General features: G+C 41.7%; 1 protein-coding gene across 2 annotated transcripts; it reads right to left on the reverse strand.

Annotated features, from left to right (window-relative positions):
- Positions 1-1223: 1223 nt before the first annotated feature.
- LOC119781668 (trichohyalin) lies at positions 1224-24481 on the reverse strand. Of its 2 annotated transcripts, none has more exons than XM_038282219.1 (17): positions 24277-24481; positions 23907-23970; positions 22584-22866; positions 22328-22433; positions 22136-22217; positions 20373-20482; positions 19887-20107; positions 19202-19437; positions 18928-19038; positions 9658-12492; positions 5888-6035; positions 5609-5714; positions 5169-5325; positions 4213-4299; positions 3977-4085; positions 3799-3881; positions 1224-1367 (listed from the first exon to the last, which is right to left on the reverse strand). In XM_038282219.1, the coding sequence occupies exons 1-17, from the start codon at positions 24294-24296 to the stop codon at positions 1311-1313; spliced, it is 4815 nt and encodes a 1604-aa protein (XP_038138147.1). In that variant the 5' UTR covers positions 24297-24481; the 3' UTR covers positions 1224-1310. The 2 variants fall into 2 exon arrangements, with proteins under 2 accessions (XP_038138147.1, XP_038138146.1); XM_038282218.1 differs by having other exon boundaries at positions 22136-22220.
- Between the last annotated feature and the right edge of the window lie 1431 nt (positions 24482-25912).

A 25912-nucleotide genomic window follows, 5' to 3' on the forward strand; every position in this document is an offset into this window, starting at 1 on the left:
GCAGGGCTGTGGGGTAGATTTCCTGAGTGTCATTGGTGGACCCCACACTTTGGACTGTTTTGCTGCAGATGCAACAGGAGTGAGTACCCAGTGCTGCAAGAAGTTAAAGACCCTACCCATTCTTTTTGCTTTTCTAATGCAAAAACTCTGGGTTTTTTTTTTCTAATTTTGTCTTGAACTATGCAGAATTGTCTGTTTGATGTTTCATCTGAAGAAAATTAGAAACTTTACAGATTAGTTTGAGATTCACTGTAAAATGTTGATATCCTTTTGCAACACTTAGGTAGATACTCAGAGTCGCTTAATGCAATCATGCTAAAAGCAAAGTACATTCCTCATCAGTACACAAATTCCTTACAGAGATTTACTTTCTTGTTAATATTCAAGTTCCCAGGTTTGTGCTCAGCTTTATTTCTGCTCTCTATTTGCATGTGAACAGTAACAGAAGAGTGTGTATGATGACTGGCTCTTTACACTTTAGGTTAGATTTCAGTTATTTTCAAATCTGTCATTGATGAGATTTTATAAACTTTTGGGAATCCAAAACCAGATGTGGAGACTGTTCTACCTTCTTTATTTTTGTTGTTGTTATTGTTTTTAATATCAGTATTGATGTGTATTCTCATAAAGATTTTGAAGCAATCATTTCATTTGCAAGATGTGTTTTTAAGAAAAAAGTTGTAAATTTTACCCCTACATCAAATAACAGATGAACCTGCCCACATTCCCTTCAAAAAACATGTTATGCATATAGATTATAAAATTAATATTAGTGGTTTCAGCAAGGAATTTTTTTTAGACACCAAGAAAATTTCAGGTAAACTCCTTATTTTTATAGATCTCCTGTTCTTTATCAGGGCACCTTGTTGAAACTCAGTGATACGGGATTTAATAGCAAATCTGAAAATGGAACAAATTTGCCTGTTTATATAAAAAAAAAAATCATTAATCGCATAAGGTGTGTTTTATTGTGGGTGACACATGGTGATTTAGAAGGCATTTAAACACAGCTCTCTAATAATGTCAATAACCCAAAGCAACAGATGCAACAATAATTTTAATGAAAACAGCTGTAGGTCTATAATTTTTACAAACTCCAACATATATTCAATATAATTTAAACCAGTGGTGAATCTGCATGAAAAAAATCCTGTATCTTGCTCCCTCTAGTGGAACAAACCAAACAATAAACTATAGTAAAGAGTCAAACATAACATAATGTCTTTTGAACAACAATACAAATGTCTCTTTATTCACAGAAGTCTAAAAATCAGGCATCGTATCTGTGAGGTCGGTTCACCTCCAGTAAATCATGACGACTCAAACAACTTCCTCCTTTCTTGTGTAGAAAGTCCATCTTTTAAACTCTGAAAAACAGAAGAAACAAAAATATGTCAAAAAACAGAGCTAAAAGAGAGAGGATTGTTTAGATTTGTGAATTATCCAAGAATAAAAAGCATCAGAACTCTGTAATTTAAAGCAGACTTCTGGGTTTTCTGCTCTACAGTTTATATTAAATAGATTAGAAGAGAACTGACCTAGAAAAGCTTGTTGTTCATCAATAACGTGGGATATCAACAGTAACTCTGGGTGTCTTTGTAAAGCAACAGCCAGATTAACACAGATTTACCTCTATTGATCTGGACATTAATTTAGCTACTAGTAGGGATTCATTTCATATGAAGTTATTTTAAAGTTAGTGCAATTAACAAATTATGATTTTGAACCACTTGTTCTTACAGCTACAGACATGAACAAAAGCTGGATATAAAGTTCTGGGGAAGAAAGTATAATGATCTTTTTATTCATATCTGGAAAAGAAAGTTACTTAATTTGCTCTGAGAAAAGTTTACTCCATTTCAGATGTTCAGCTGGTATCTTTCAGGGGTTAATGCTATAAAAAGCCTGTTTCGCATTTTGTTGTTGTTTTTTATAGCATTTTACTCAGATTAAGATTTGGATAGAGCTTTGAATTCACAGTCCTGCTGCAGCAGATTCCTTCCAAACCATGACTCTCCACCTCCATGCTGCACAGTCAATAGGATTTTTGTTTCTTGGGGTGTAGCATTTGTTTTATACCAGACATGTCGTCTCTTCTGGAATCCAAATAATTCACTACCTTATCTTAACAACAACCAGTAGTTGGCAGTCAGGGCCTTCAAGGCCTTCACTGCTGTCCTAAGATCAACCAAAAACACATAACCCACATTCATAACCTTAATTTTAATTTTCTTCTTTCCATCTGTATTAATTTAGTCCAAACAATCCATTCTCCATTGTAGGGTTCCTCTTGGCTGCGATGTTTCATTAGATTTATGTGGTTGCTTAATTTTTTGTCCAATCAGATTTCAGCCTTAGTGAGTTGCTATTTCAATCTAATCTGCCCAGAGTCTTCAGAACTAGAATTGCTGGCTGATGTTACCTTAACAATATCAGTGAGGAGCGTTATCTTTAACCAATCAGATTTTAGATTTGTTCGACCGGGCCAGCTAGAGGGCCCACCTGAATGTCAGCATTTTCTGTCCTCTGATTGGTCACTTAGAGCAAAACGTTTACAGCCATGTTAGATTAATGACAATATGCATTTTAGATTCGCTTTTGTCAAAAGTTTTTCTGGCCTCAATGGCTGATACTCAATGGACATACCAAGACTTCCTGTTTAAAGACAGGTGGATGGATTTTTTTTTATAAATAATCGTCATCTGTGATGGGTGTGATATTTTATTTTCATGCTTTATGTGCTATTTCATCTGGTAATTGGATGCATTTTGATGATGTAAATGTGGAAAAGCTGTGGTTAAAGAGTAGAGGATTGTGGCTGTCTTAAAGGTATTGTGGAGGATTTTTATAAAAGACCCGCACTGTCCACTTTAAAAAAAAAATGCGTGTGAAAGAGCATGCACAAGCCCATTTCTCCTTGTGCTGTTAAAATGTGCTGTTGTCATAGCTCATACAAGCTTACTGTGTCCACATATTATGGGGACTATATAGTGGACTTTATAGCAAACTCAGTTAACTGACCGTTCGGACAGATGATCACTGCTTTTTGCTCCGTTGGTCACATAACTCCTCCTCTTTCATCTTTGTTATTAGTCGCTGCTGTCGGGTAGCGAAAGCCTATAGTGACAGAGGGCCGCTGTGACAGCAAATCCCAGAGTTCTTTGCAAGGAGAACTCTCTGCGCAAAGCATTCTGGGATATTTATGCCTCTGCTGAGGTCTTTCTTTTCCTCTCATACAGTTTGTAGACACTTTTTCTCTTACCCCCCTTGGCCATTTAAAAAAAAAAAACTGTGGTGAGAAAGGTGAGCTTCAATGATGCAGAAAAAGATAGCTGACGGGGCGAGCACATAAGACAGCCTTATGTAAACATATCACCAGAATGATTGACAATAAGGAGGACCACTTATTTAGATGATCCACCCTGAAATAAAAGATCGTCCTCTATAGGGCTTTTATTTTACTAACTGGTGGCCTTCTCAGATGTTTTGAGTATCCAGTATTTTGTGTTTAATTAACAGGCTGTCTTCTCATTAGTTTAACCCTCTTAAAATCCCTACACATATTCAACATCTACAATATACAATCCTTATTAGGAAGTAATGTTTTGTTCATAAACAAAAGTCATTTAAAAAAAGAATAATCAAACTAGTAAACAATTAGCATTGGCAACTAAAATCAGATTCCAATCCAAATGTTAAGATATATTCTTTACTATAAGTATTTAAGAATACAAAGATGATTAATAAAAAAAGAAAAAAAAAGAAATCAATGATGGAAATGTTGGTGTTGATTTTTACCTTTGATCTGAATCCCCGAATTTGACGCAAGAAGGAGGATTTCTCTTTCTTTTTGGTAGCAGGGTTGTTCGTCACAGTGTCATCTATAAACAAAGACCGAGCAGCAGAATAAAAATGTTAAAATGAATAAATTCTTACGTTGAATTTGATGATAAACATGAAGGAAGAGTTTTCCCACCAGCATGATGTCCTGAAGTATCTCGGCTTGGAGTCCATGTGGCAAACTTGGCTTCATTGTAATTATGTGTATGGAGGGCCTTCAGTTTATTCTCTGCATAAACTTTGTCCTATAATACATAGAATTGTTTAGAGTGAAATTTCATATTTGATATGTTGACATAATGTTTTATTTAGTGAGCACAGTATCAAAGATAAACCCTGAATATAGATTGTTGAATTTATAAGATATTTTACCATTTGTGCAATTGCCAATTCCTCTCTGAGAGAGAGGGCTTCCTGTTTTAGATGTTGCATCTCTGCCTCCTGTGTCCTCAGAGTCGTCTGTTATTGCAGGCAGACATCAGTATCATACAGTGATGAACACACAAACACACACAAACACCCCCCCCACCTTTAAGTTTAAAACTTTTTCTCATGTTGAACCTTAAACAGTAAGTTTCATCAGGATATGTTTTATTTGCAGTGCAGCTCCAAGTGCCACAAAGTTGTGAAGTGGAACAAACATGATATTTTATTCCATATATTTTACAAGTAAAATGAAAAATAGGCTAATTTCTATCTTGCCCTGTCTCAACTACGGGAGCTTCTTTAAATTTTCTTTTATTTTTGCAAAGCAGCTCAACCTTAATCAGATTTGATGCAAAGTGTGTAGAAACACACTTTCAAGTTATACTACAGACTATCACCAGGATAAAGGTCTGGACTTTGACTAGGCCAAGTCATCTATAAAATAAAACTGAGCATGCATTGAGTTTCGAAGTAATTCCTTATCCTGAGCAATCATTTGGTAAAAGTGGAGAGGAAACGCTGTATTTAACTTCAGCTTGATTATATCTGAACAGCTTCTTTTTTCATGGATATGTTAGAATTGTTTCTTTAACTTTATTTGCTTTCATGCCCATTTGTTTTGGACTATCACACAAAATCTCAAAAGAGCAGCCTGAGTTTGGTGGCAGTAATAAGAACAAAACGTTACAAACCATGTCTAATATTTGCATATCAAAACAATGCATATATTAGTGGTAAAAAAGCAGACCCATTTTAAAATCGTACAGACACCTAATTCCATATGGTTGAAGCTGATTGCTATTTTTTCAAAAAACCTGAATGCTTTCTTTTTCCACTTTCTTGAGAGGAAAAAAAGGTTTGGGAAAAACAATAAATCTACAGTGAAAAGAGGATGTTTCTACCTGCATCTCTTTGAGTTCCTGGTTTTCTTTCTTGCACTGTGTTACTGATTCCCTCTCATTCTGCAGCTCCTGGCTCAGCTCAGAGTTTTCCAGGCATTTCTTTGTGTGCTGATCCGACAACACCTCCAGCTCCCTCTGCAATAATTGGATCTCCTTCCTGCGATGGAGAAGCAGAAGCACGGAGAATGCTGGACAGTTAAGTTAGTTTTGAAAGGAAATCACATTAAAAAGTGGCAGTCATTTGATCGATGAACCTCAAACAGATAGTATCAGAGCCATAATGAGCATTTGTGGGAAAACATTTGTTCACAACCGGAAACAAATATAAGGTAAACATAGGATGAATTATTTAGATTGAATTAAAAAAAATAAAAAAAATTTTTTTGTTGTTAAGACTAAGAGCATTTTAGATCCAAAAGCAACCATTCATGGTGACTCACTCATATTCCAGGTGGAGTTCACTGATGTCTGCACTCTCCCTGATCTGCTGAAATTGTCTGCTCCTCTCCAGCTCCTTTTTATGGGCTCTTCGCATTGCTACAATCGCTGTAAACAGTATGATTAATATTGAAATGTATACTCCTGGAAAATTCAACGCTGTTTATGCTTTTCATGGATAAATGCTCACATTGAGCGCCCAACCACTGAACATAATTCCTCATGCACAAATGTTTCCAAGAAGAAGAACCAGACAAACAATACATTCAAACTGTATTTACCTGACATAGTAGCAGCTGTCTCTTCCTGCAGGAGCTGGTCTTTCTCCTTCAGAAGGTTGGTTACCTGCTTCTGATGCTCCTGCTGGAGGTCCTCTATAACCTTCCTGTGCATTTCTTCCATGGAAGTAAACCCAAGATCACATGACGCCTGACAAAGAATCAGAAGAAAGGTATTTTTTTTGCAGCAACAAAGGTGATGAAGTGGACAGTTCTGGGCATTAATAATTTATGCCAGATGTGAGGCTGTGTAACATACACTAAAGCCTCAGTTTCTGTGCCTCTGAGCAGAGGTGGTCTATGGTTGTGTAAGGCCTTAGACAGAATCTGCACCACTAATAAAGTTTTAAATCAAATTTGATGGAATCTGGGAGAGGGATCTAATTGGTCTGGATATGTTGTGAAAGGAGTCGTGGATGATTGGTAGGTGTTTGCCACAATAACACAATAATATGACAGATGATACTTACAGACTACTTTCAAACCTTTAATTTAATTATATTTAATTATATTCCCATCCTCACAAAAGAAAAAAAATCAAAAAATTAAGATCTATGGCAAATTCAAGCTGTGCTTAAACAAAATAAATTTTTCTAATTGTGCTGTCAGAAGGATAGTAAAATATGCACACATCAAACTAGATGTTGTAACAAAGAGGGTTATTTCCACACAGTGAGTCATGGAATAGTTTATAAGAATAGTAAGTCTATATGTAGGCCTCAGATTTTTCTGTTCTATTTGATTTAAAATTCATCCTAACTCCAGGGAATTTCTCAATTATCTTTTCTTCTTGCATTAAAATGATCAGTCTCAGAATGATCTGAACATTTTATCAAAAATAACTTCAGATTAATGAAATAATTGCTCAAATCATTGTTATAATGCCTGTTGTGTTGGGATCCTCAGGCTTGCCCACCAGAGGGCGCCGAGGATCCCCTTCTGCTCTTTGCTATTTTCCTTTAGGGCTGGAGTTACTGTGGGGATCTGAAGATTACCCTCTGTGCGCCGTGGGTCTTCTGGAGCTGGAACCTTCCTGCACACCTGTTGCTAATCCTCTCATCAGAAGACCTCTCCTTTATAAGCTCCTGCCTGACCTTGCTTCCACGCCGCAGTGTTGATCTTAGTTGGTTAGCTTCCTGAGCCTCTGTTACAGATGAATCTTAGTTATCTCTAGTGTGAGATCAGATTCGAACTCTTCCTTGTTTCTGCCTCACAGGAATCCTGTCTTTTCGTGAAAGCTCTGGATGAGCTTAACCTCCTGTCTCCTCGTGAAGCTCTGGAAGAACTGTCTCTCTGGCAACCTGTCTCTGGCCTGCAGCTCTGGGAGAGTTGCATCACAGGAAACCAGTCTCAAGTCTGAAGCTCTAGGAGAGTCTAACCTGCTAATCTACCCTGGTGAGCCAACCCGAAGATTCCTATGTGGATGTAACCTATGACTTCTATGTGGAGTTTCCCTGGAGGTTCCTACGTGGAATCGGTTTCTAGAATCCTGTGTGGATTTTCCCCGTTGTTCCCTGCAAAGAGCTGGAAGCTCAGCCTGAAGGATCCTTCGTGTTTTCCCCTGTTCTCTGCAGTGAGCTGGAAGCTCAAACCTAGGACTGGCATGCTAAGCCTGAAGCTAGATGCTTAGCCTCTCATGAACTCTGCTAACCAACAGTCTCCAGTCCCAGTCAAGACTCCAGTGAACCAGACCAATTCCAGTCCCAGTGCTTTAACCTTGTGTTCAGAACTTTAATAAACATTTGAACTTTTTCCTGTCTCCTCCGTGTGTGTTCTGCATCTTGGGCTTGCCTCCATACCCCATCATGACATGTTGGAGACATTCAGGTGTATGTGGTGGGAAAAAAAAATCTTGTGCATGTTACGTGTACTTTCTAACTGTTAATTAATCAAAGCATCTGACCAAATCTTATCCTTCTCCTCCGGTAAGGAAGTTATAGGAATGTACTCCGTTTTGTTTTTTTAATGCACTTTCTGCACATTGGCTCCAGAAGCTACAAAATAACCAATAGAAAGATGTGATATACAGTGATCTGTTTTATAGAAATTCATGTTTCTAGCTTAGTGCTGAATCATGCCTGTTTACAACATTGCACCAGTAGCCTGAGATCTCTACAAAATACAGCAGGAAAAAGTAAATTAGCTTTCAAAAATTTTACAAATACAACTCAAACACAATACACAATACATCCTCATCTCCCTGATATCTTAGATCCAATGAAGGCAGTTGCCTTTTGAACCCATATAATTAGTAAATAACATGCATTTGTGTTTAACTTAAACCTGGTATAAATGCAGATGTTCTGCTGGAGAGCATCCGATAGAAAACAACATCATGAAGACCCAGAAACCCGGCAGACAGTTCAGGGGTCAGTTTAAAAAACAATATTTGAACTTGTAATCTGGAAATAAAGAGTATGGCACAGCTGTAAACTACAGCTGCAAAAGGATGCAACATCCCAATGCTAATGATTGATCAACCGCAACATTGCAAGGGTATTTTATATTAAGTGCAATGCAGCCCTCACTAGGCCATGAATGGTCTATCCCTTGTGATTGAATCTATAAAGGGTGAAATAAGGAAGTGAAATGTGGGTAAGCTGTAACAATTATGTCTTAAACATATGTTGCAAACTTCACTCTCATCTGCACACTTAAATTTAAAATTTTCTTTAACTTCACAACTATGAATCTAAGGTTATCCATAAATGTTTTAATACCTTCAGATACGTGACAGCATTGGTGTCTATCTGCTGTAGTCTATAAGCAAAAGGAGGGTAACAGCCTGGACTGGGGGGCAGCCAATCACAGGATGTTTTTTTTGCATGGAATTCAGGTAGAATAAAAAGTTTTTAGCAGTAAGGTTTAATGGATGTGAATACTTTTTGCATACAAGAAAGACATACATGCTTTACATCCATTTTATTTATTGCAAACCAGCGGCAGCTGCTGCTCTCTGAAACAAGGGAGGCGCAATAGGGTTAATTAAATCCAAATGTCACGTATTAGATTAACAAATGTTGAAACATTTCACTATAGCGGGTGAAAATAGCTGTTGTGAAATAATAAACTCCAGAAAGAATACAAGATGACTGTTCTGACTGAATGATCACTTCTCGCACTCGACTGATGAGGAAAACCTCCTTGCTGTCTGGCCACTGTCAGTCAAAAATCCTTCGGTATGTTTGCCAATCAGCATGGAGCAGCCAGCTTCATGACCCGCCCCTACTCAATAGCCCTCCTAAGAGGTTTATCCTCACTGGAAGTATCATACAGTGATACAGTGATTAAACAGCTGATTATTGCGCAACATACTAATAAAATCTGGTGCATTTTAGTGCATATTTAATGCAGTTTAATGACTAGATTAATTAAGTTTGAAAATGCACATTTTACTAATAATTTTTGCCAAATTTAGAGGTGAGGTTTAGCCTCGCTAGAATTTATTGAGGAATCGCCACTGCTGCTAACCCATGAAAAGAACAAAAGCAAACTTTCAACTGTTTGAGAAATCCCTTGAGATTCACCATTTTGGATCATAATAAAAAGCTGAGATGACCCACTGAAAAAAATAATGCAACCATTTTTGGCAATTACTTAATCATATTTGCTTACTATATCACAATTGGTTCATGTTAGCAGGATAGGACATAAAACAATTGTGTTAAAGTAACTAAATATGATTAAGCAAATGCCAAAAGTGGTTGCATTATTTTTTTACAGTGAAATATTTTAGAAAATGTATATGCTTTACAAAGAGAGGTTTTTATTACCTGCAACTTTTCCAGTTCTTTCAGGTAAGCCTCTCTCATGATAGCTCCATTTGCTTTACTCTCTGCCACAGCCTGGGCAGGAGGAGTGGAGGGTCCTTCTACTAAAGGAGAAACCTCCTCTGTGCAGAATTTGTTCTGTTTTTCTTTAGAAGAACAAGATTTGGAGTAGAAGCCATGCAGCTGCTTCATCTCCTCCTCATGAATCTGTTGCAGTTCTTTTATCTTCTGTTGAAACTCTGCCTCTAGGTTCTGTATCCGCTCCTTGTGATAATCCTCGATTTTCTGCATGTCTTCCAGAAGTCTTTGGTTTCCGGTCTCTGCCGACGTTATCTTCTGCTCTGCACGCTCCAGTTCCTCTCTTAGTGCACTGTTATCTTCCTGAAGCTGGTTCAAGGCTTCATTTAAAACATCCTGCTCATCTATCATGCTATAATCTCCCTCTTTGCAAAGATCTTGCAGGTTGCCCTGAGATGCCTTCCTTTGCTGAAACTCTTGTTTTATGTCTAAATGAAGCCTGTCGGACAAATAAATCATCTTCACCTGCTCCTGCAAAAAAATCCAATCAGCTGCAGAAACTCTGTCCCCGCTATAGTCCCTACTTTCTTGGACATGTGTGTTATTAGCAGAAATCTCCTGGCACACCTGGCAGAGGAATCTAGCTCGATTTTGCAACCGAGACACAATTTGTTCTAACAAACCTCTTTCTCTCTCTTTCTCAACCTTTTTATCCCCAAATCGATTTGGTGTGCTTTGTGCTACATGTCTGGCTAAATCTTTAGCCTTCTCATCATAGAAAGACAACTCAGAGGGACTGAGATCTGCCAGGCCTTCCCTTTGATCGTGAATGCTTACTTGAGTCACGTTTTTTTGCTGAAGTTTAAGAGCAGCATAAAGAAGCTCAGCTTCAGCACAAAACCTACCAATCATGCTCTCTAGAAGCTGCTCGCTGTTGCATCCGGTTCTCCTGGACTCCATTTTTTCCTCAGCTTTTAAGTTCAGGATTTGGGAAATCAAGGTTTTGTAACCTTGAACCAAATCACCTTTATCGTCCTTTCTGCCTGCAGATAACTCACAGATCCCATTTTGATTCTGCAGGACAGAAAGCATTTTCTCTACAACAAACAGCTCATTGATTACATACTTCTCAACATCTGAAATATCATGCAAAGGTCGGGTGCTGGTGAGTTTAGAAACAATGTCTCCCTCAGCTCCAACTAGTTTATCATCACTGAGGATCTTCCCTTCTTCCTTGCACGCATTCCGTGACTCCTGCTGGAGTCTCTCTGCATCCTTCTCCCCTTGCTGAAGGCAGCCAGCCACCCCAGCAAGCTGCCTCTCCATGTCTGGGACGTTAACCGGAGTGGCCTGAAGCCTCTCCCTGCAGGCCTGGACGACGTTCAGAGCCACCTGAAACCGTCCAACCAGCATCCTGCAGCGGGCCTCCGTCTCCTGGGCGAAGCGCTGGCTCTGCTTGGCCTGGCTGTGGAGCAGCAGGCTGAGGTGCTGGGATGTGGCTCGGCTTTGGGTCAACTGGGAGCAGAGGTGGGGGTCCTGGCAGCTGATGTGTCCCTGGTGATCCTTCAGTCTCTCAGTGATGCCTCTAAGCTTCTCCTCGCTGAGGAAGAGCTTAGTTTCAAGCAGCTGGATTACAGACATAAATTTTTCTGGATCATCCCCTGCAGTGGAAATGTGATGGGACGATGCATCGACTGAGCGAGATCGAGTTCTACCGGATTCTACCTTCATCAACTGAGAGCTATGAGGTTCAAGAGTTTGTTGGTGGCCCTTTTCCTTGAACTGAGGAGAAGAACAGGTGCAAACTCTCATCACTTCATTCAACTTCACTTCTGTCTCCTCTAAGCTGTTACCTAAGACCTCCATCTTCAGCAGCACCTCACTCAGCTCCTGCTCCTTCCTGTCCAGCAGTCTTTCGTAGCCTTCCCGAATTTCCTCGGTTTCAGACTCCCACTGCTGCATCTTACCTAATGCCACCTGCAGCTCTTCACAGACTCTCTCATATGAGTGCTCCAGGTCATAGTAGTGGGTCTCCTCTGTTTTCAGCCGACCTTGCAGCCTGCCCACCTCCCTGTCAGCTTCTGACAGCTGGCTCTGCAGCTCCTGACAGCGATGATGCAGCTGTTCCCGTTCCTCTTGCAAATGCTGGACGGCTGACAGGGTAGATGCTAACTCCTCCTGCAGCTGCTGTTGCGCCTCTTCGATCTGCTTTGTCCACGTCTTGGTCTTGGTCAGGCTCTCCAGCTGTTGCTCGGCCCTCTCCAGTTTGTCCTGCAGGTCCTGGGAGTGTTGCTCTGCCTGATCCAGGCTGGCAGCCAGGCTCCTTCTTTCTCTCTCCTGACTCGCCTGAAGGAGCAAGAGGTGTTTTTGCAGCCGGGCCTCTTTCTCTGCCTGAGCTTCTTCATAAGCACGAAGCTGAGCCGACATCTCCTGGAGGTTTTTCTGCAGCTGTTCGGCCTCCTTTTGGAGGCCCTGTTGACTCTGCAGCTCCTGCTGCAGCTGGATCACCTGGGACTCGGTCTCCTTCCTTTTCTCTTCACTGACCTTCAGCTGAGCCTTTAGAGAAGCCACACGGTTCTCCCATTCCTGCTGCTGCTCCAGAAACCGCTGACGATCCTGCTCCAGATGCATTTGAGCGAGCGCTGTTGCATCTCCTGTAACCAGAAGCTGGGCCTGCTGGGCCAAGAGGTCGACCCTTCGCCGAAGCTCTGCCTCCCGGGCCTCCTCCTGACTCCTCTTCAGCTCTTCAATCTCCATACGGAGGTTGTGATTTATCCTCTGCAGTCGCTGGAAAGTCTCTGGAGATGAATTGGTGTCATTCTGCAGTAAATATTAGACAAACAAATTGTCATGATTGGTTCTCAAATGTGACCCAATGATGCAGAACACCACTAGACGGAAACAGTTTCAAAGGTTTAACAGAGTTTATTGTTCACAAGCACAATGAACGGGTTCTGGTTCTGGTCCTGGGAGACAGGTACACCGGAGTCTGTGTGGAGGACAGTTTAGTTAGCGGAGCACTTAGGGACTTGTCTTTAGGATTGTTTCTGGCTTGTACCTTGTGGGTCCTTGAATGAAGCTTGGAGAGGGAGGTTGTTGGAACTGGAGAAGGTTTGGTAGCAGAGTCCGCTAGCTGTTTCAGCGTCTTGCTTCTCAGGAGGTAGCCGACCTTGGTTAGTGTTTCCAGCTCTTGGTCCAGAGCTGCATAGAAAACCAGAGGGAGTCTTCAGGTTTGGCTCAGAGGGCAGGCTCGGCAGGTTAAGCTCTTCCAGAGCTTCGCGGGAAAAAACTGGTTTCCTGGAAAGACAGAGATAACGTTAGAATCCAGCTTGGATTCAAAAGTCAACAAAAGGTTCTCAGAGGTTCTAGGCTTAGGTGCTAACCAACTGGATCAACACTGCGGCGTTGAGGCAAGGTCTGAAGACAGCTTAAGTAGTGGATCCTCTGATGATGGTAACGAGCAGCAGCTGTGCAGGAGGCTCTGCTCAGGAGGATCCACGGCGGACTCTGCTGGAGAAGGGTGGAACTTCTCCAGCCTCCAACAGTACCCCCCCCTCAACGACCGCCCCTTGGCGGTCCGGAGGAAGTTGATGGGCAGGAACGCTCGTACTCCTCGATCAGGGAAGGATCGAGGATGTAAGAGCCAGGAACCCACTGACGATCTTCTGGTCCGTAGCCCTCCCAGTCGACGAGGTACTGCCAGCCGCGACCTCGCCGACGGGAGTCCACTATGCGACGGACGGTGAATGCAGGATGGCCATCGACTTCCAGGGCGGGTGGTGGGGAGTCGGGTGGTGGGCACAGGGGGCTAGAAACCACGGGCTTAATCTGAAAAACGTGGAAGGTGGGGTGTATGCGTAGAGTAGGAGGTAACTGGAGACGAACTGCAGATGGGTTGATGACCTGGGAAACCTTAAACGGACCAATGAATCTTGGGGATAACTTTCGAGACATACCCTTGAGGGGGATGTCTCGGGTAGACAGCCATACCTCCTGTCCAATGGAGTACTCGGGAGCGGGACGTCTCCTGGAGTCAGCGAAGCGTTTTGTGGTTTCAGAGGATCTGTTGAGGGTGGTGATGGTTTCCTTCCAGATCTTCTGGCAGCGACGGATGTGCTGATTGATGGTTCTGACGGATATCTCCTTTTCATCTGCGGGAAAAAGTGGAGGTTGGTAACCATGACTGACCTGGAACGGGGACTGACCGGTGGATGCAGATCTCTGGGAGTTATGGGCGTATTCAATCCAAGGTAGATATTGGCACCAGTCAAAGGGGTTGTTGGAGGTTAGACAGCGGAGGGTGGATTCGAGATGCTGGTTCATACGTTCGGTTTGACCATTAGTTTGTGGGTGATAGCCAGAAGTCAGAGATGACCTGCAGCCCAGAGCTGCACAGAATGCTTTCCAGACTTGAGATATGAATTGAGGACCACGGTCAGACAGAATCTCCTGGGGAATTCCGTGTAACCGGAAGACGTGTTTCACAAGAAGCTGAGCCGTTTGGAATGCCGAGGGGAGCTTCCTGAGAGGAATGAGATGACATGACTTGGAAAAACGATCAACAATGGTGAATATAGTGGACATACCTCGAGAGACTGGGAGACCGGTGACAAAATCAATAGCAATGTGGGACCAAGGGCGAGAAGGGGTCGGAAGAGGCTGTAGCAGACCCGAGGGTGGCTGGTGCGAGGCCTTGTTTCTGGCACAAGTGGGACAGGCCAGCACGTATTCCTTTACGTCCCTGTGAAGCGAGGGCCACCAGAAACGTCTTGTAATGAGAGCGATGGTTCTACTGACTCCCGGATGGGCGGAAAATTTGGCAGCATGCATCCATTGTATCAATCGGGACCTGACGGAAGATGGAACATAGGTTCTGTTAGCCGGACCGTTACCTGGGTCGGGTTCCGAGGCCAGGGCGGAGTTAATGAGATCAGTGATCTCCCAGTTCACAACTCCAACAGTGCATGATGCCGGAAGGACAGGCTCAGGTGTCTCAGGTTGGTCGACGGAGTAAAGACGCGAGAGGGAGTCTGGTTTCACATTCTTAGATCCGGGTCTGTAGGAGATAATGAGATTAAATCTTGAGAAGAAAATGGACCACCTGGATTGACGAGGGTTGGCCTGTTTGGCTGACTGGATGCTAGCAAGGTTCTTGTGATCTGTCCAAACTAGAACCGGGTGCTCAGCTCCCTCTAGCCAGTGTCTCCACTCTTCCAATGCCAACTTAATGGCCAGTAACTCACGATCTCCGACGCCGTAGTTCTGTTCTGCTGAAGAGAGCCTTCGAGAGAAAAAAGCACATGGATGGATCCTTTGGTCTGTGTCGAGTCTCTGGGACAGAACGGCTCCAACGCCAGAATCAGAAGCGTCAACCTCCAGGATGAACTGCTTAGAAGGGTCAGGCTGAATTAACACGGGTGCTCTGGAAAACAAAGATTTCAGCTTTTCAAAAGCAGTTTGAGCTTCGGGAGACCATTGGAAAGTTCTTTTAACAGACGTTAATGAGGTTAAGGGTAAAGCTGTTTGGCTATAGTTCCTGATGAACCGGCGGTAAAAATTGGCGAATCCCAAAAATCTCTGTAGCTGTTTGCGATTTTCAGGAACCGGCCACTCCAAAACCGCCTTTATCTTGTCTTCAGAAGGCTTAACCTGCCCGCCCTCGAGCACAAACCCCAAAAAGGTCACTGAAGGTTGATGGAACTCACATTTTTCAGCCTTGACAAACAACTTGTTCTCCAATAACCTCTGTAACACCAGGCGGACATGTCTCTTATGCTCAGATAGGTTTCTTGAATAAATGAGTATGTCGTCTATATAAACGAACACAAACACATTTAGAAAGTCTCTGAGGACGTCATTCACTAGAGCTTGGAAGCAGGCGGGGGCATTAGTTAATCCAAAGGGCATCACCAAATATTCGAACTGACCTAAGGGGGTTTTGAAGGCAGTCTTCCATTCGTCTCCCTCTCTGATTCTGAGGAGATGATATGCATTTCTCAAATCCAACTTGGTAAAGACTGTAGCCCCCTGGACAGGCTCAAAGGCAGAGGCTAGGAGAGGCAGAGGGTACTTGTTCTTAACTGTTATTTGGTTCAAACCTCTGTAATCAATGCAAGGTCTTAAAGAACCATCCTTCTTGCCAACAAAGAAGAACCCTGCACCCAGAGGAGAAGAAGATGGGCGAATAATTCCAGCAGCTAAAGACTCGTTAATATACTTCTCCATGGTTTCTCGTTCGGGCTTGGAGATGTTGTATAGACGGCTGCTGGGTAACGGTGCTCCAGGTAGTAATTCAATGGCACAGTCATATGGTCTGTGTGGTGGAAGGGACGTAGCACTGACCTTACTGAAGACCGGAGCCAAGTCATGGTACTCAGGGGGAACTGTAGAAAGGTCAGGAGAGTCCATCTCCCCCCCACCTCTAGGAGGCCCCACCATAGGGGCTGCCGCACGAAGGCATGTTTCATGACATAATGTAGACCAGGATTCCACGTGACGGTCGGACCAGTTAATACGTGGATTGTGCTTCTCCAACCATTCGAAGCCGAGCACCAGGGGCGAACATGCAGAGGGAAAAACAAAAAATGTGATGGTTTCACGATGGTTACCTGAGAGTAGTAGCTCGAGGGGTTGAGTTTGATGGGTAACCTGGTGGAGTTTCTTCCCATCAATTGCAGAGACACGAAGTGGTTGAGAAAGTGGAATAGTTTCAATTCCTAATTGTTGAACGAGGTTGGAATCAATGAGGTTCCGTTCACAGCCTGAATCAATAAATGCAGAGAAGGAGAGGTTCTGATTATCAAAAAACAAGGTGGCTGGAAGAAACAATCGAGGAGATTTCTTAGAATTAGTTCGGCCCGCCAAACTCCTCAGATCCTCTGGCGGGCCCAGGCTTTTAACTTAGCCGGACAGGAAGCGATGAAGTGTCCACTCTCACCACAATAAATGCAGAGTTTACTCAGAAAACGTCTTTGTCTTTCTTCAGGAGTGAGCCTAGTGTGTCCAACCTGCATAGGTACCTCTTCCATGTCACCAGAATGAGAAGCCTGAACGGGCAGAGGGAGAGACTGGACCTTAGGTCTCAACTTAGGCAACTGTTCTGTGGGAGGAGAAATAACAGACACATTATTTGAAGCAGGAGCAGATGAATGAGATCCTAGATTTCCTGGCTTGGAACTCCTTCTAGCTCGGATTCGGTTGTCCAATCTTATTGTCAGCTTGATTAATTCTTCGAGGGAGGCTGGTTCGTCGAGAGTAGCAAGTTCGTCCTTAATATTTTCATTTAAGGCCATAAAATAAGCCCCCTTTAGAGCGATTTGGTTCCATCCGGAAGCGGCTGCCTTAACCCGGAAGTTGATTGAGAAATCAGCCACAGAAGAATTTCCCTGTTTTAAACTGAAAAGGGAACGAGAGTCAATTGTTTGGTCCGTCTCCTGGTTAAAAACCTGGGAAAATTCAGAAATAAAGTCAGCATATCGGCAGTTGAGACTTTGATCAGAGGGGAATCTGGCTTGAGCCCACTCCAAAGCTCTTCTTGTAAGTTGGGAAAGAATAAAGGTTACTCTTTTATAGTCCGTGGAAAAACTGTTGGGAGAATTTTGAAAAAGTAACCGGCACTGAAATAAAAAACCCTTGCAATCCTTCATATTACCGGAGAATCTCTCAGGGAGGCAAGGACGGAACTCAGGTGACGTCACGGCTGGTGACCTCGGAGGGGGAACCGGACCCGGAAATGGTTGCGCTGCTGGCGTGGCGTTAGCACTGTTTACATAGTTAGCATAGCCTTGGATTAGCTGGTTTTGCATCTCAATGCGGGTGTTTAGTTCATGTAAGGCCAAGGCGTGTCCATTGAGTTGGGCCGCCTGTTCTTCCAAATGACGGGTGAGGTGATCCGCTGGGCCTTGTGTTTGGCCGCAGTGTTCTGTCATGATTGGTTCTCAAATGTGACCCAATGATGCAGAACACCACTAGACGGAAACAGTTTCAAAGGTTTAACAGAGTTTATTGTTCACAAGCACAATGAACGGGTTCTGGTTCTGGTCCTGGGAGACAGGTACACCGGAGTCTGTGTGGAGGACAGTTTAGTTAGCGGAGCACTTAGGGACTTGTCTTTAGGATTGTTTCTGGCTTGTACCTTGTGGGTCCTTGAATGAAGCTTGGAGAGGGAGGTTGTTGGAACTGGAGAAGGTTTGGTAGCAGAGTCCGCTAGCTGTTTCAGCGTCTTGCTTCTCAGGAGGTAGCCGACCTTGGTTAGTGTTTCCAGCTCTTGGTCCAGAGCTGCATAGAAAACCAGAGGGAGTCTTCAGGTTTGGCTCAGAGGGCAGGCTCGGCAGGTTAAGCTCTTCCAGAGCTTCGCGGGAAAAAACTGGTTTCCTGGAAAGACAGAGATAACGTTAGAATCCAGCTTGGATTCAAAAGTCAACAAAAGGTTCTCAGAGGTTCTAGGCTTAGGTGCTAACCAACTGGATCAACACTGCGGCGTTGAGGCAAGGTCTGAAGACAGCTTAAGTAGTGGATCCTCTGATGATGGTAACGAGCAGCAGCTGTGCAGGAGGCTCTGCTCAGGAGGATCCACGGCGGACTCTGCTGGAGAAGGGTGGAACTTCTCCAGCCTCCAACACAAATGTCTTTTAATCTGGCATAGTAAGCATGAGATTGCAGTTTTTTTCTGAATTTGAATCTAGTTTTAATTTTTTTCCTTTTCTTTGCTCCTTAAAAATACTTGTAGTAAAAAGCTCACAGCATCACTAATCTTCTCTCCTTTTAGTCAAATCCCTTGTTTACGTTTGTGAAGTTGGAACTGAAAAGTTAATTTGATGGTTGTAAATTAGACTTGGCAACCCCAAAACATCTCAGTAGCTAAATGTAAAGAAGTCACTTTCCTAATGAAACAGGGAGAGGCGACATAGAGAAGTGGATTACTATTTACAAAGTCCTAGCAATTTTTGGTCAATTTTAAACTTATAAATCAAAAATCTGTTTCTTAGATTTATTTTAAAAGTAGCATTAGCTGTGCATAGTTTTACAAACTTCGATCTGCTTAAAACAGTTCATTCTTTTAGCCTGTTTCCCCATAGTTCTAATGTGCTAAAGTTCTAGTTATTATTACAGTGCAATGTTCTGCTAGTTCTATTTTTCTGTTGTTTTTTTTTGTTTGTTTTTTTGACAACTCTAGGCAACTCTTGACAATACTAGAGAAACCCATAAATAAGTTTGGTTTTAAAAATATGAGTGTCTGGTTATCTTTAATTTTACCTGCACATGAAGAAGTTTCCCTGAGTTAATCTCTTTTTCTTGTCGCAGTTCTTTCTGTAGAGTCTTGTTCAGCTGTTGGATTCGTGACAGTTCTCTTTGTGTTTGTTCCAGCTATGGACAAACAGAAGTAAACATTTTAACAAAATACAACTCATTTTGAATTATCACATACATATATACATATGTGTGTGTATTTTGGTTTTTCACATTGTATTTCTTACAAGATATGCAACTGTGAGCAGTTTTTGCTGTAAATGAACAGCTATCATCTCACCTCTTTGACGAGTTGCCCAGTTTGCAGTGATTCTTGGTCTTTTGCACACACTGGGTTTATCGATACCTGTTGCACTTCCTTTTGTGGCTTAGTTTCCTCTTTACATGAACTCAGTTGTTCAGCTGCAGTCTTGATATCCGAACGTTCTCTGAAATCCTCTCCATCGGACAGAACCTCCGTGGAAGAAGAGCTGTCACTCTGGAATCCTTCAACAGATACGGATGCGCCTGTCCCACCTGGTGTACATAAACAAAGGAACAAAGGCACCTGGAATTAGCTATGGTTGCTTTGTAGAAATAAGCTCTGCACTATGGGACCTCTAAAGGCTATCGTCAAAGGTATATTGAAGCTTGTTAACATCTGGACCAAGAAGTACCAGGAGAACACAGCATAATCTAGATTAGACCAACACCTCACAACCTCTGTCAGCATATGGTGCTGCCAGATGTTATATAAACAAAGGGAGGTTGAACAGAGAAATATTGAATTGAATCTGAACTGATATTAGAATATATATTTAAGGAAAAACAAAGGCATCACGAAAACTCTTCTCATGTGTGGATTATTCTGGCTGTCGACAACATCTGGTGAGAATTAATGTCGGCATGATGCAGCAAAGATGTCGCACTTTTACTGTTTCTATGTCTCACACCTCAGTTCCCTCTGAGACGGTGACATAACTTACCAGTGGTTTGGGCTTCTTCTGTCTTCTCCACCTGCTGTGGAGGATCTGCAGGTGTCTGAGTAGATGAAGAAGAGGGGGAAACAGGGCGATGAGGGGAGGACAAATCTAAATCAGTCAGGATTTGTCGTCCCTCCAGCTGCTGTGGTTGCTGGTCTTCATGTGGATCTTCACAGTCCTCCAGCTGATCTTCGTTGTTCTCACCAAGAGAGCTCGGAGGAAGACTGAGACAAAGGGGAATTTACTGGAATTAGGACTATTGTACTTTACAACATCAAAAACATCTTACACATTAAAAAAGTGGGAATTGATTTATATATATATATATATATATATATATATATATATATATATATATATATATATATATATATATATATATATATATATATATATATATATATATATATATATATATATAGATGTATATAGGACTGGAAAATGTCACAAAATTAAATTAACTCATTTAGGGAAAGACAGGAAGTCAACCTTGTGTAGACTGGAGTACAAATGGGCTGCACATTTTTAAAAACTGCTTGCACCCAGTTGCGTCGCATCCCAGCGGTCATTGCGCACAGCGTGTAAACCCCATCTTTGATCTGTGGAAACAGAAACAGATAGAACCTTTCTTTTTATGTCAGTTGCCACAGTTTTATAGAGGAATCAGACATAAAAATTGAAACCACAAAATAACAAATTCTTCCTCTATTCGATGTAAACATAAAACATAAAGACAATACAAAATCAAAACAACAAAAGTGACATAAATAAACAGAGACAATCTCAGGACCCGCCCATCTCCCCTTTTCCTAGGACCTACATCTTATCACACGGAAAATCAAATCAAATTCTCTTCAAATAGAGTTATCAATATTTTGCGGAAGGGGTTGCCAAGTTATATCGAATGGCTTTAAGTTATTTGCTAATGAGAACCATATTCTTTCCAAATGAGAGAGCCTAACCAATTCCTCCAGCCACAATTTAACCGAAGGAGCCTCAGATTTTCTCCAGAGCATCAACACTAGTTTTTCCCTATGATAAATGCACAGGATATTAATTGTTGTTGGCATTTATTAAATAGTTCCATAGATGGCTTCAGATTGTGCCAGTAGGCTCATTAGGTTGTTATCATCGAGTGAATCCTAATCCTAACCTTAAAGTAATTCCTTTTCCCCCGTGGAATTAACTAATCTATTTACATGTAATCTGAAAATATTTTCAGTAGTTCTTCATGTACTGTAAATACATGCTCTTATTAAACAAACCAAACACAAGTAATTTCATACCCTGTCAACTGAGTTGTAGAATCCTCTCCCTATAAATATCAAATTCTCTTTGATAAGATCCTCATCAAACGGACATGCAATGTCTGTTTTTAAAACCTAATGTGTCTAACAGACCTAGTGAATGAGATATACATATATATATATATATATATATATATATATATATATATATATATATATATATATATATATATATATATATATATATATATATATATATATATATATATATATATATATATATATAGATATATATATAATTTTTTCTTTTTTTTCTTCTCTTTTTTTATGCACAAAACTACATCAAAAATCTGACTAAATCAGGAAATTAAACAACATATTGGCTGTAATGAGAGCAGAGACAGAGGACACTCAGAGTTTACTGAGTAAAATCTGCTACCGACCAGATTAGCTCTGGGGAAAATGTTACTGTGACTGAAACAGAGGTTGAGGAAACTGTCTTTGTGAAATGGGAAAGTCAGAGTTTTCGGTAAACCTTAGGATTAAAGGATTGAAAGACTTTTTAAAAAAGGTGCAATAATCTGGGTCATATGCTACTCTTGGTTGTTGCAGCTTATTTCAATTTTAAAATTTAGTTTTCTTTGTAAGGAGTTTATTAGTATAGTACATTTTAACTTGTAAATATCTCCACACCCTACCTTCCAAAAGTTCAAGGGTTTATTAAAACATCCCTTTTCAGGTTTACAGATTCAGTTCTGGACTCTGGCCAGTGTCCACTGAATGCTTGACTCACTGCGATAGTGAGAGTGAAACTGTTCTGGCAAATACTTCAAGGTTTTTGTCTTAGAACAAGTTTTTTTTTTTTTTTATGTGACCCAAAAGTTATAGCTCGGTTTTATTAGACTGTATTTCTGTTAGAATTATTGTTTAGTTATTTGTCATTTTGTGTGTCTCTGTATAGCAGCTAAACTGCAGTTACAGACTAAAATAAGATATATTATGTACCTGCTTCCTTTCTTTGGTGGTCTGATGATGGCATACAGCAGTGGAGACCACGGAGGAGGAGGATGGTTGCAGCTGAGTGGAGCTACTGTGCGATTGGTTAAACAGGAATGATTAGATAAGCAACACAATAAAAGATGCATTTCAGAAAAAAAAACTCAGAAATTTAAAACAAGCATAAACTTTAAATGTAACCTTATTCTCTCCACAGAGGATGAAAGCCTGCCAGATTCCAGTGTTTTCCTGCCAGTACCTCTGGCTTTTGTTACTTGTAAACTTGCATTAGTATCACATGCATGTTCTGCAGAACCAAAAAGCCTCAGATAAATATCAACGCATCGCAAATAGACTTTTTTTTAGCCAAAAGTTTCATCATGCATGCATGATGGAACGTCAGACCTATATCTAATAGAGCTAAATTAACTTAGAAATAAGTAAATAGAGTATTTACCAGAGGATCTTTCATCAAGTCTGCTGAGTGAGCGGCTGCTTCTCATGAACGGAGCGGTAGTGAGAGAGGAGGCTTGGAGGGAGGAAAGGCTGCGGCTGCTTGGCAGGCGACGAGATGGTTTTACAGGCTGAGAGGATGCTCTGGTACCCTGGGTGCTGATGCTGCCTTTGCCACCAACGGCTTTATTCTCAGCTGCTGCCGAGTCACTTCCTTTGCTGCTTCTCCCACTGGTTTTCAGAGCGCTGCTGGAGTTCAGTTTACTTCCAACACAGGCTCTGAGCTCCTTGAAGGGAAAAAGGACAGAATTTTCCTTAAAGAATAATCTGATATTTTCATGGCTGCTCAGCTGAAATATCAAACACCACACCACATGCTCATCCCCAGCCCAGCTTGGCTTTTTGGACACATGCAATCCAATAAACCCCAGGGAGAGGCTTTTAATCCTGACAAGCGCTCTTAATTTACTTAAGTGCCATTTGACCCGTAATGAGGCCACAGACGGAAACAGACACACACATATACTTTAAACTTAATCACACTTGATCATCTGAGCGTCACCACGTACATACAGTCTACTCTAGTATCTGTTGATGCAACCTCAACAACTGCAGAGGCAATGAATCTGTGGCTGGAGTGCAAGGCAGAGAAATCAATGGGGAGATGGCTGAAGAGGCCTGACTTAGCGATTTGTGTAGACTGTAAATAAACCAAGCTGATCTTTAGCCATTTACAGCACCATAAATCTGACAAAACACATGCAAATCCCACGTTATAAATCTGGAAACCTAGTGCTCATATTAAACTGCACGTTAATATCCACAAAAAGCAGCAACAATGCATGAAGATATTTCTTTTTTTTTCTTTTCTTTTTTTCTTTAACAGTGTCCTGTCTGGCGACGTGGATTAAGAATAACTGTCTTGATGCCATAAAAGGAGCCCAACAGATTTTACTTTCACAAGTGGAGCAATACGGCTATCGCCATAGTGTTCTGCTTGATTTATGCATATAAATAGCTTTATTACAATTCATTCAGGGAGTATTACAGATTTTATGGACACTGTAATGTAAGTAGAACATTACAGTGAAGATATTTTAAAACAGAACAGATTGCTCAAAATCTAAATGTTTAACCCTGTTTTAAACAGGTTAAATACTTAATTTAGATTCATATAGATAAACAATGTGCATTCCCAAATACGAGGTGACCTAAATCTTTACATATTACAGCTCCACTGCACCAGTATTCTTAGATCCATAGACCATTTAGTGTTTGTAGCAGGAGTATTTCAACACTAGCTGGATGTTTAAATGTCAATACTTACATTTTCTCTGTCTTTCTGTACAGGTTTGTTGGTCTTTGTGGTTGGCAGTGCCTCATTCCACCTGCTGTAGAAACAGGCGGCAGGTAAATCATCACAGATAAACTCACATTTCTCTCTCTAATGTTGTCTTTATGAAGGATCTAAGCTGTGTTTGGTTTAACTTTGAGAAAAGTGTATCTCCCTTTGGCATCTATAAAGATACTTGACAGATATTCAAACTTTTAACATAAAAAAGCTTATTGTATACAACCAGAATTATCCCTGCAACTGGTAAAATCAATGATTTATCTGCCTTAAAAGATGTTTGACACAAAACTGCAACATTTACTGACTTTAAATTATGTCATATCTTAATACCTGCTGGACTTACCTTTGCTTTTTGGAGCTCATATTTAGCTGAAAGATAAAAAAAAAAAAGGCTCATGAAAAGAGAAAGAGGGAAAAAAAGAGGTTTGAGTTTTTATGGTTATCCGGTGCAAAAAAAGGTCAGTCTGTCTGGCAGAAACGAGAATAAACCACAGACAGGTGAACACGACGAGTCCCACAGAAACCCACACAAAGACTCAGCCACACTTAATCTTATACAGACTTGACACACTCCATTAGATTTTTGTAGGATTAGTCCACCAGCTGAACAGGATTACCACACTGTGACTTTAGAGAACTTGATGCACCAACCTTTTACACTTTTCAAAGTTCTCCGAGTCAATCAGATTATGAATAAATCTCTTGTTTAAAGTCCTCTTGAGCCCATTGCACACACATATATATGTATATATGTATATATATATATATATATATATATATATATATATATATATATATATATATATATATATATATATATATATATATATATATATATATATATATATAGTCCATGTCTTGGACACTGGTAAAGAGAGGGGCAGAGCTGTCCACCAACTACCACTTGTTGGGGTATTGGATGCGCTGGAAGAGGAGGAACATGGAAAGACACAGCAGGCTCAAGCGAGTAATGAGGTTCTGTTGGGAACGTCAGGGGGAGCCCTCGGTCAGGGATGTGTACAAGTCCCACCTCCAGGAGAGCTTCTCCCATATTCCGGGGGATGTTGGGGATATGGAGTCTGGGTGGGCCATGTTCTCTGCCTCCATTTTAAATGCGACCGCCCGTAGCTGTGGCTGTATGGTTAACAGTGCCTGTCATGGCAGCAATTCTCAACCGACCTCTGTTGTGGACACTGAGTTGTCACTGATCTCCTGTTCTGTGAGGCGGGTTGTATCAGAGGCAAAAACTTGGTCCTGGGACGAGTTTAAAGAGGCCATGGAAACTATAAGTTGGACTCAAAGCAACTTCGGCCTCCGGAGAGGAAAGTAGTGCTTTGCTAACATTGTTTTCAGTGGGAATGGAAAGCTGCTGACCCTGAAAGAAGAAATTGTTGGATGGTGGTTGGTTTGTTCATCATTCAGACTGAAGTCACAGAGGTGGTTAGAAACTCCACGATGGCGCCATGAGTACCTTAGAGCTCTGGATGTTGTTGTGGTGTCTCGGTTGACATACCTCTTCAACATTGCATGGAGGTCTGGGATGATGCCCTCTAAAATGAAACCACACTCCTCAGCCTCCATGCTAAGGCCTATGCAGGAGGCTGAAGGGGACAGTCAAGCTTATGGTCGCACCACGGCTTTAGGAGGAGCAGTGTTGTTTTCGTCATGGCCGTGGAAGAGCGGACCAGCTCTAGACCTTTCCTTTCTGGACCTGGAGAACTCATTCAACTGGGTCCCTCATAGGCTCGGTGTGGGGCATTTCATAAGTAAGGACTCAGGGGCCATTTACTAGGGGTGATCTGGTCTCTGTATACCTGTAGGAGACCCAGGGGATGCCCCAGGACACAATGGAGGGACTATGCCACTTGCTGGCTGGCTGGCTGGCTGGCTGGCTGGCTGGCTGGCTGGGTGGCTGGCTGGCTGGCTGGCTGGCTGGCTGGATGGATGGATGGATGGATGGATGGATGGATGGATGGATG

Source organism: Cyprinodon tularosa, unplaced genomic scaffold (genome assembly GCF_016077235.1).
Source record: "Cyprinodon tularosa strain WSP-4 unplaced genomic scaffold, ASM1607723v1 ctg181, whole genome shotgun sequence".
Classification (NCBI taxonomy): domain Eukaryota; kingdom Metazoa; phylum Chordata; class Actinopteri; order Cyprinodontiformes; family Cyprinodontidae; genus Cyprinodon; species Cyprinodon tularosa.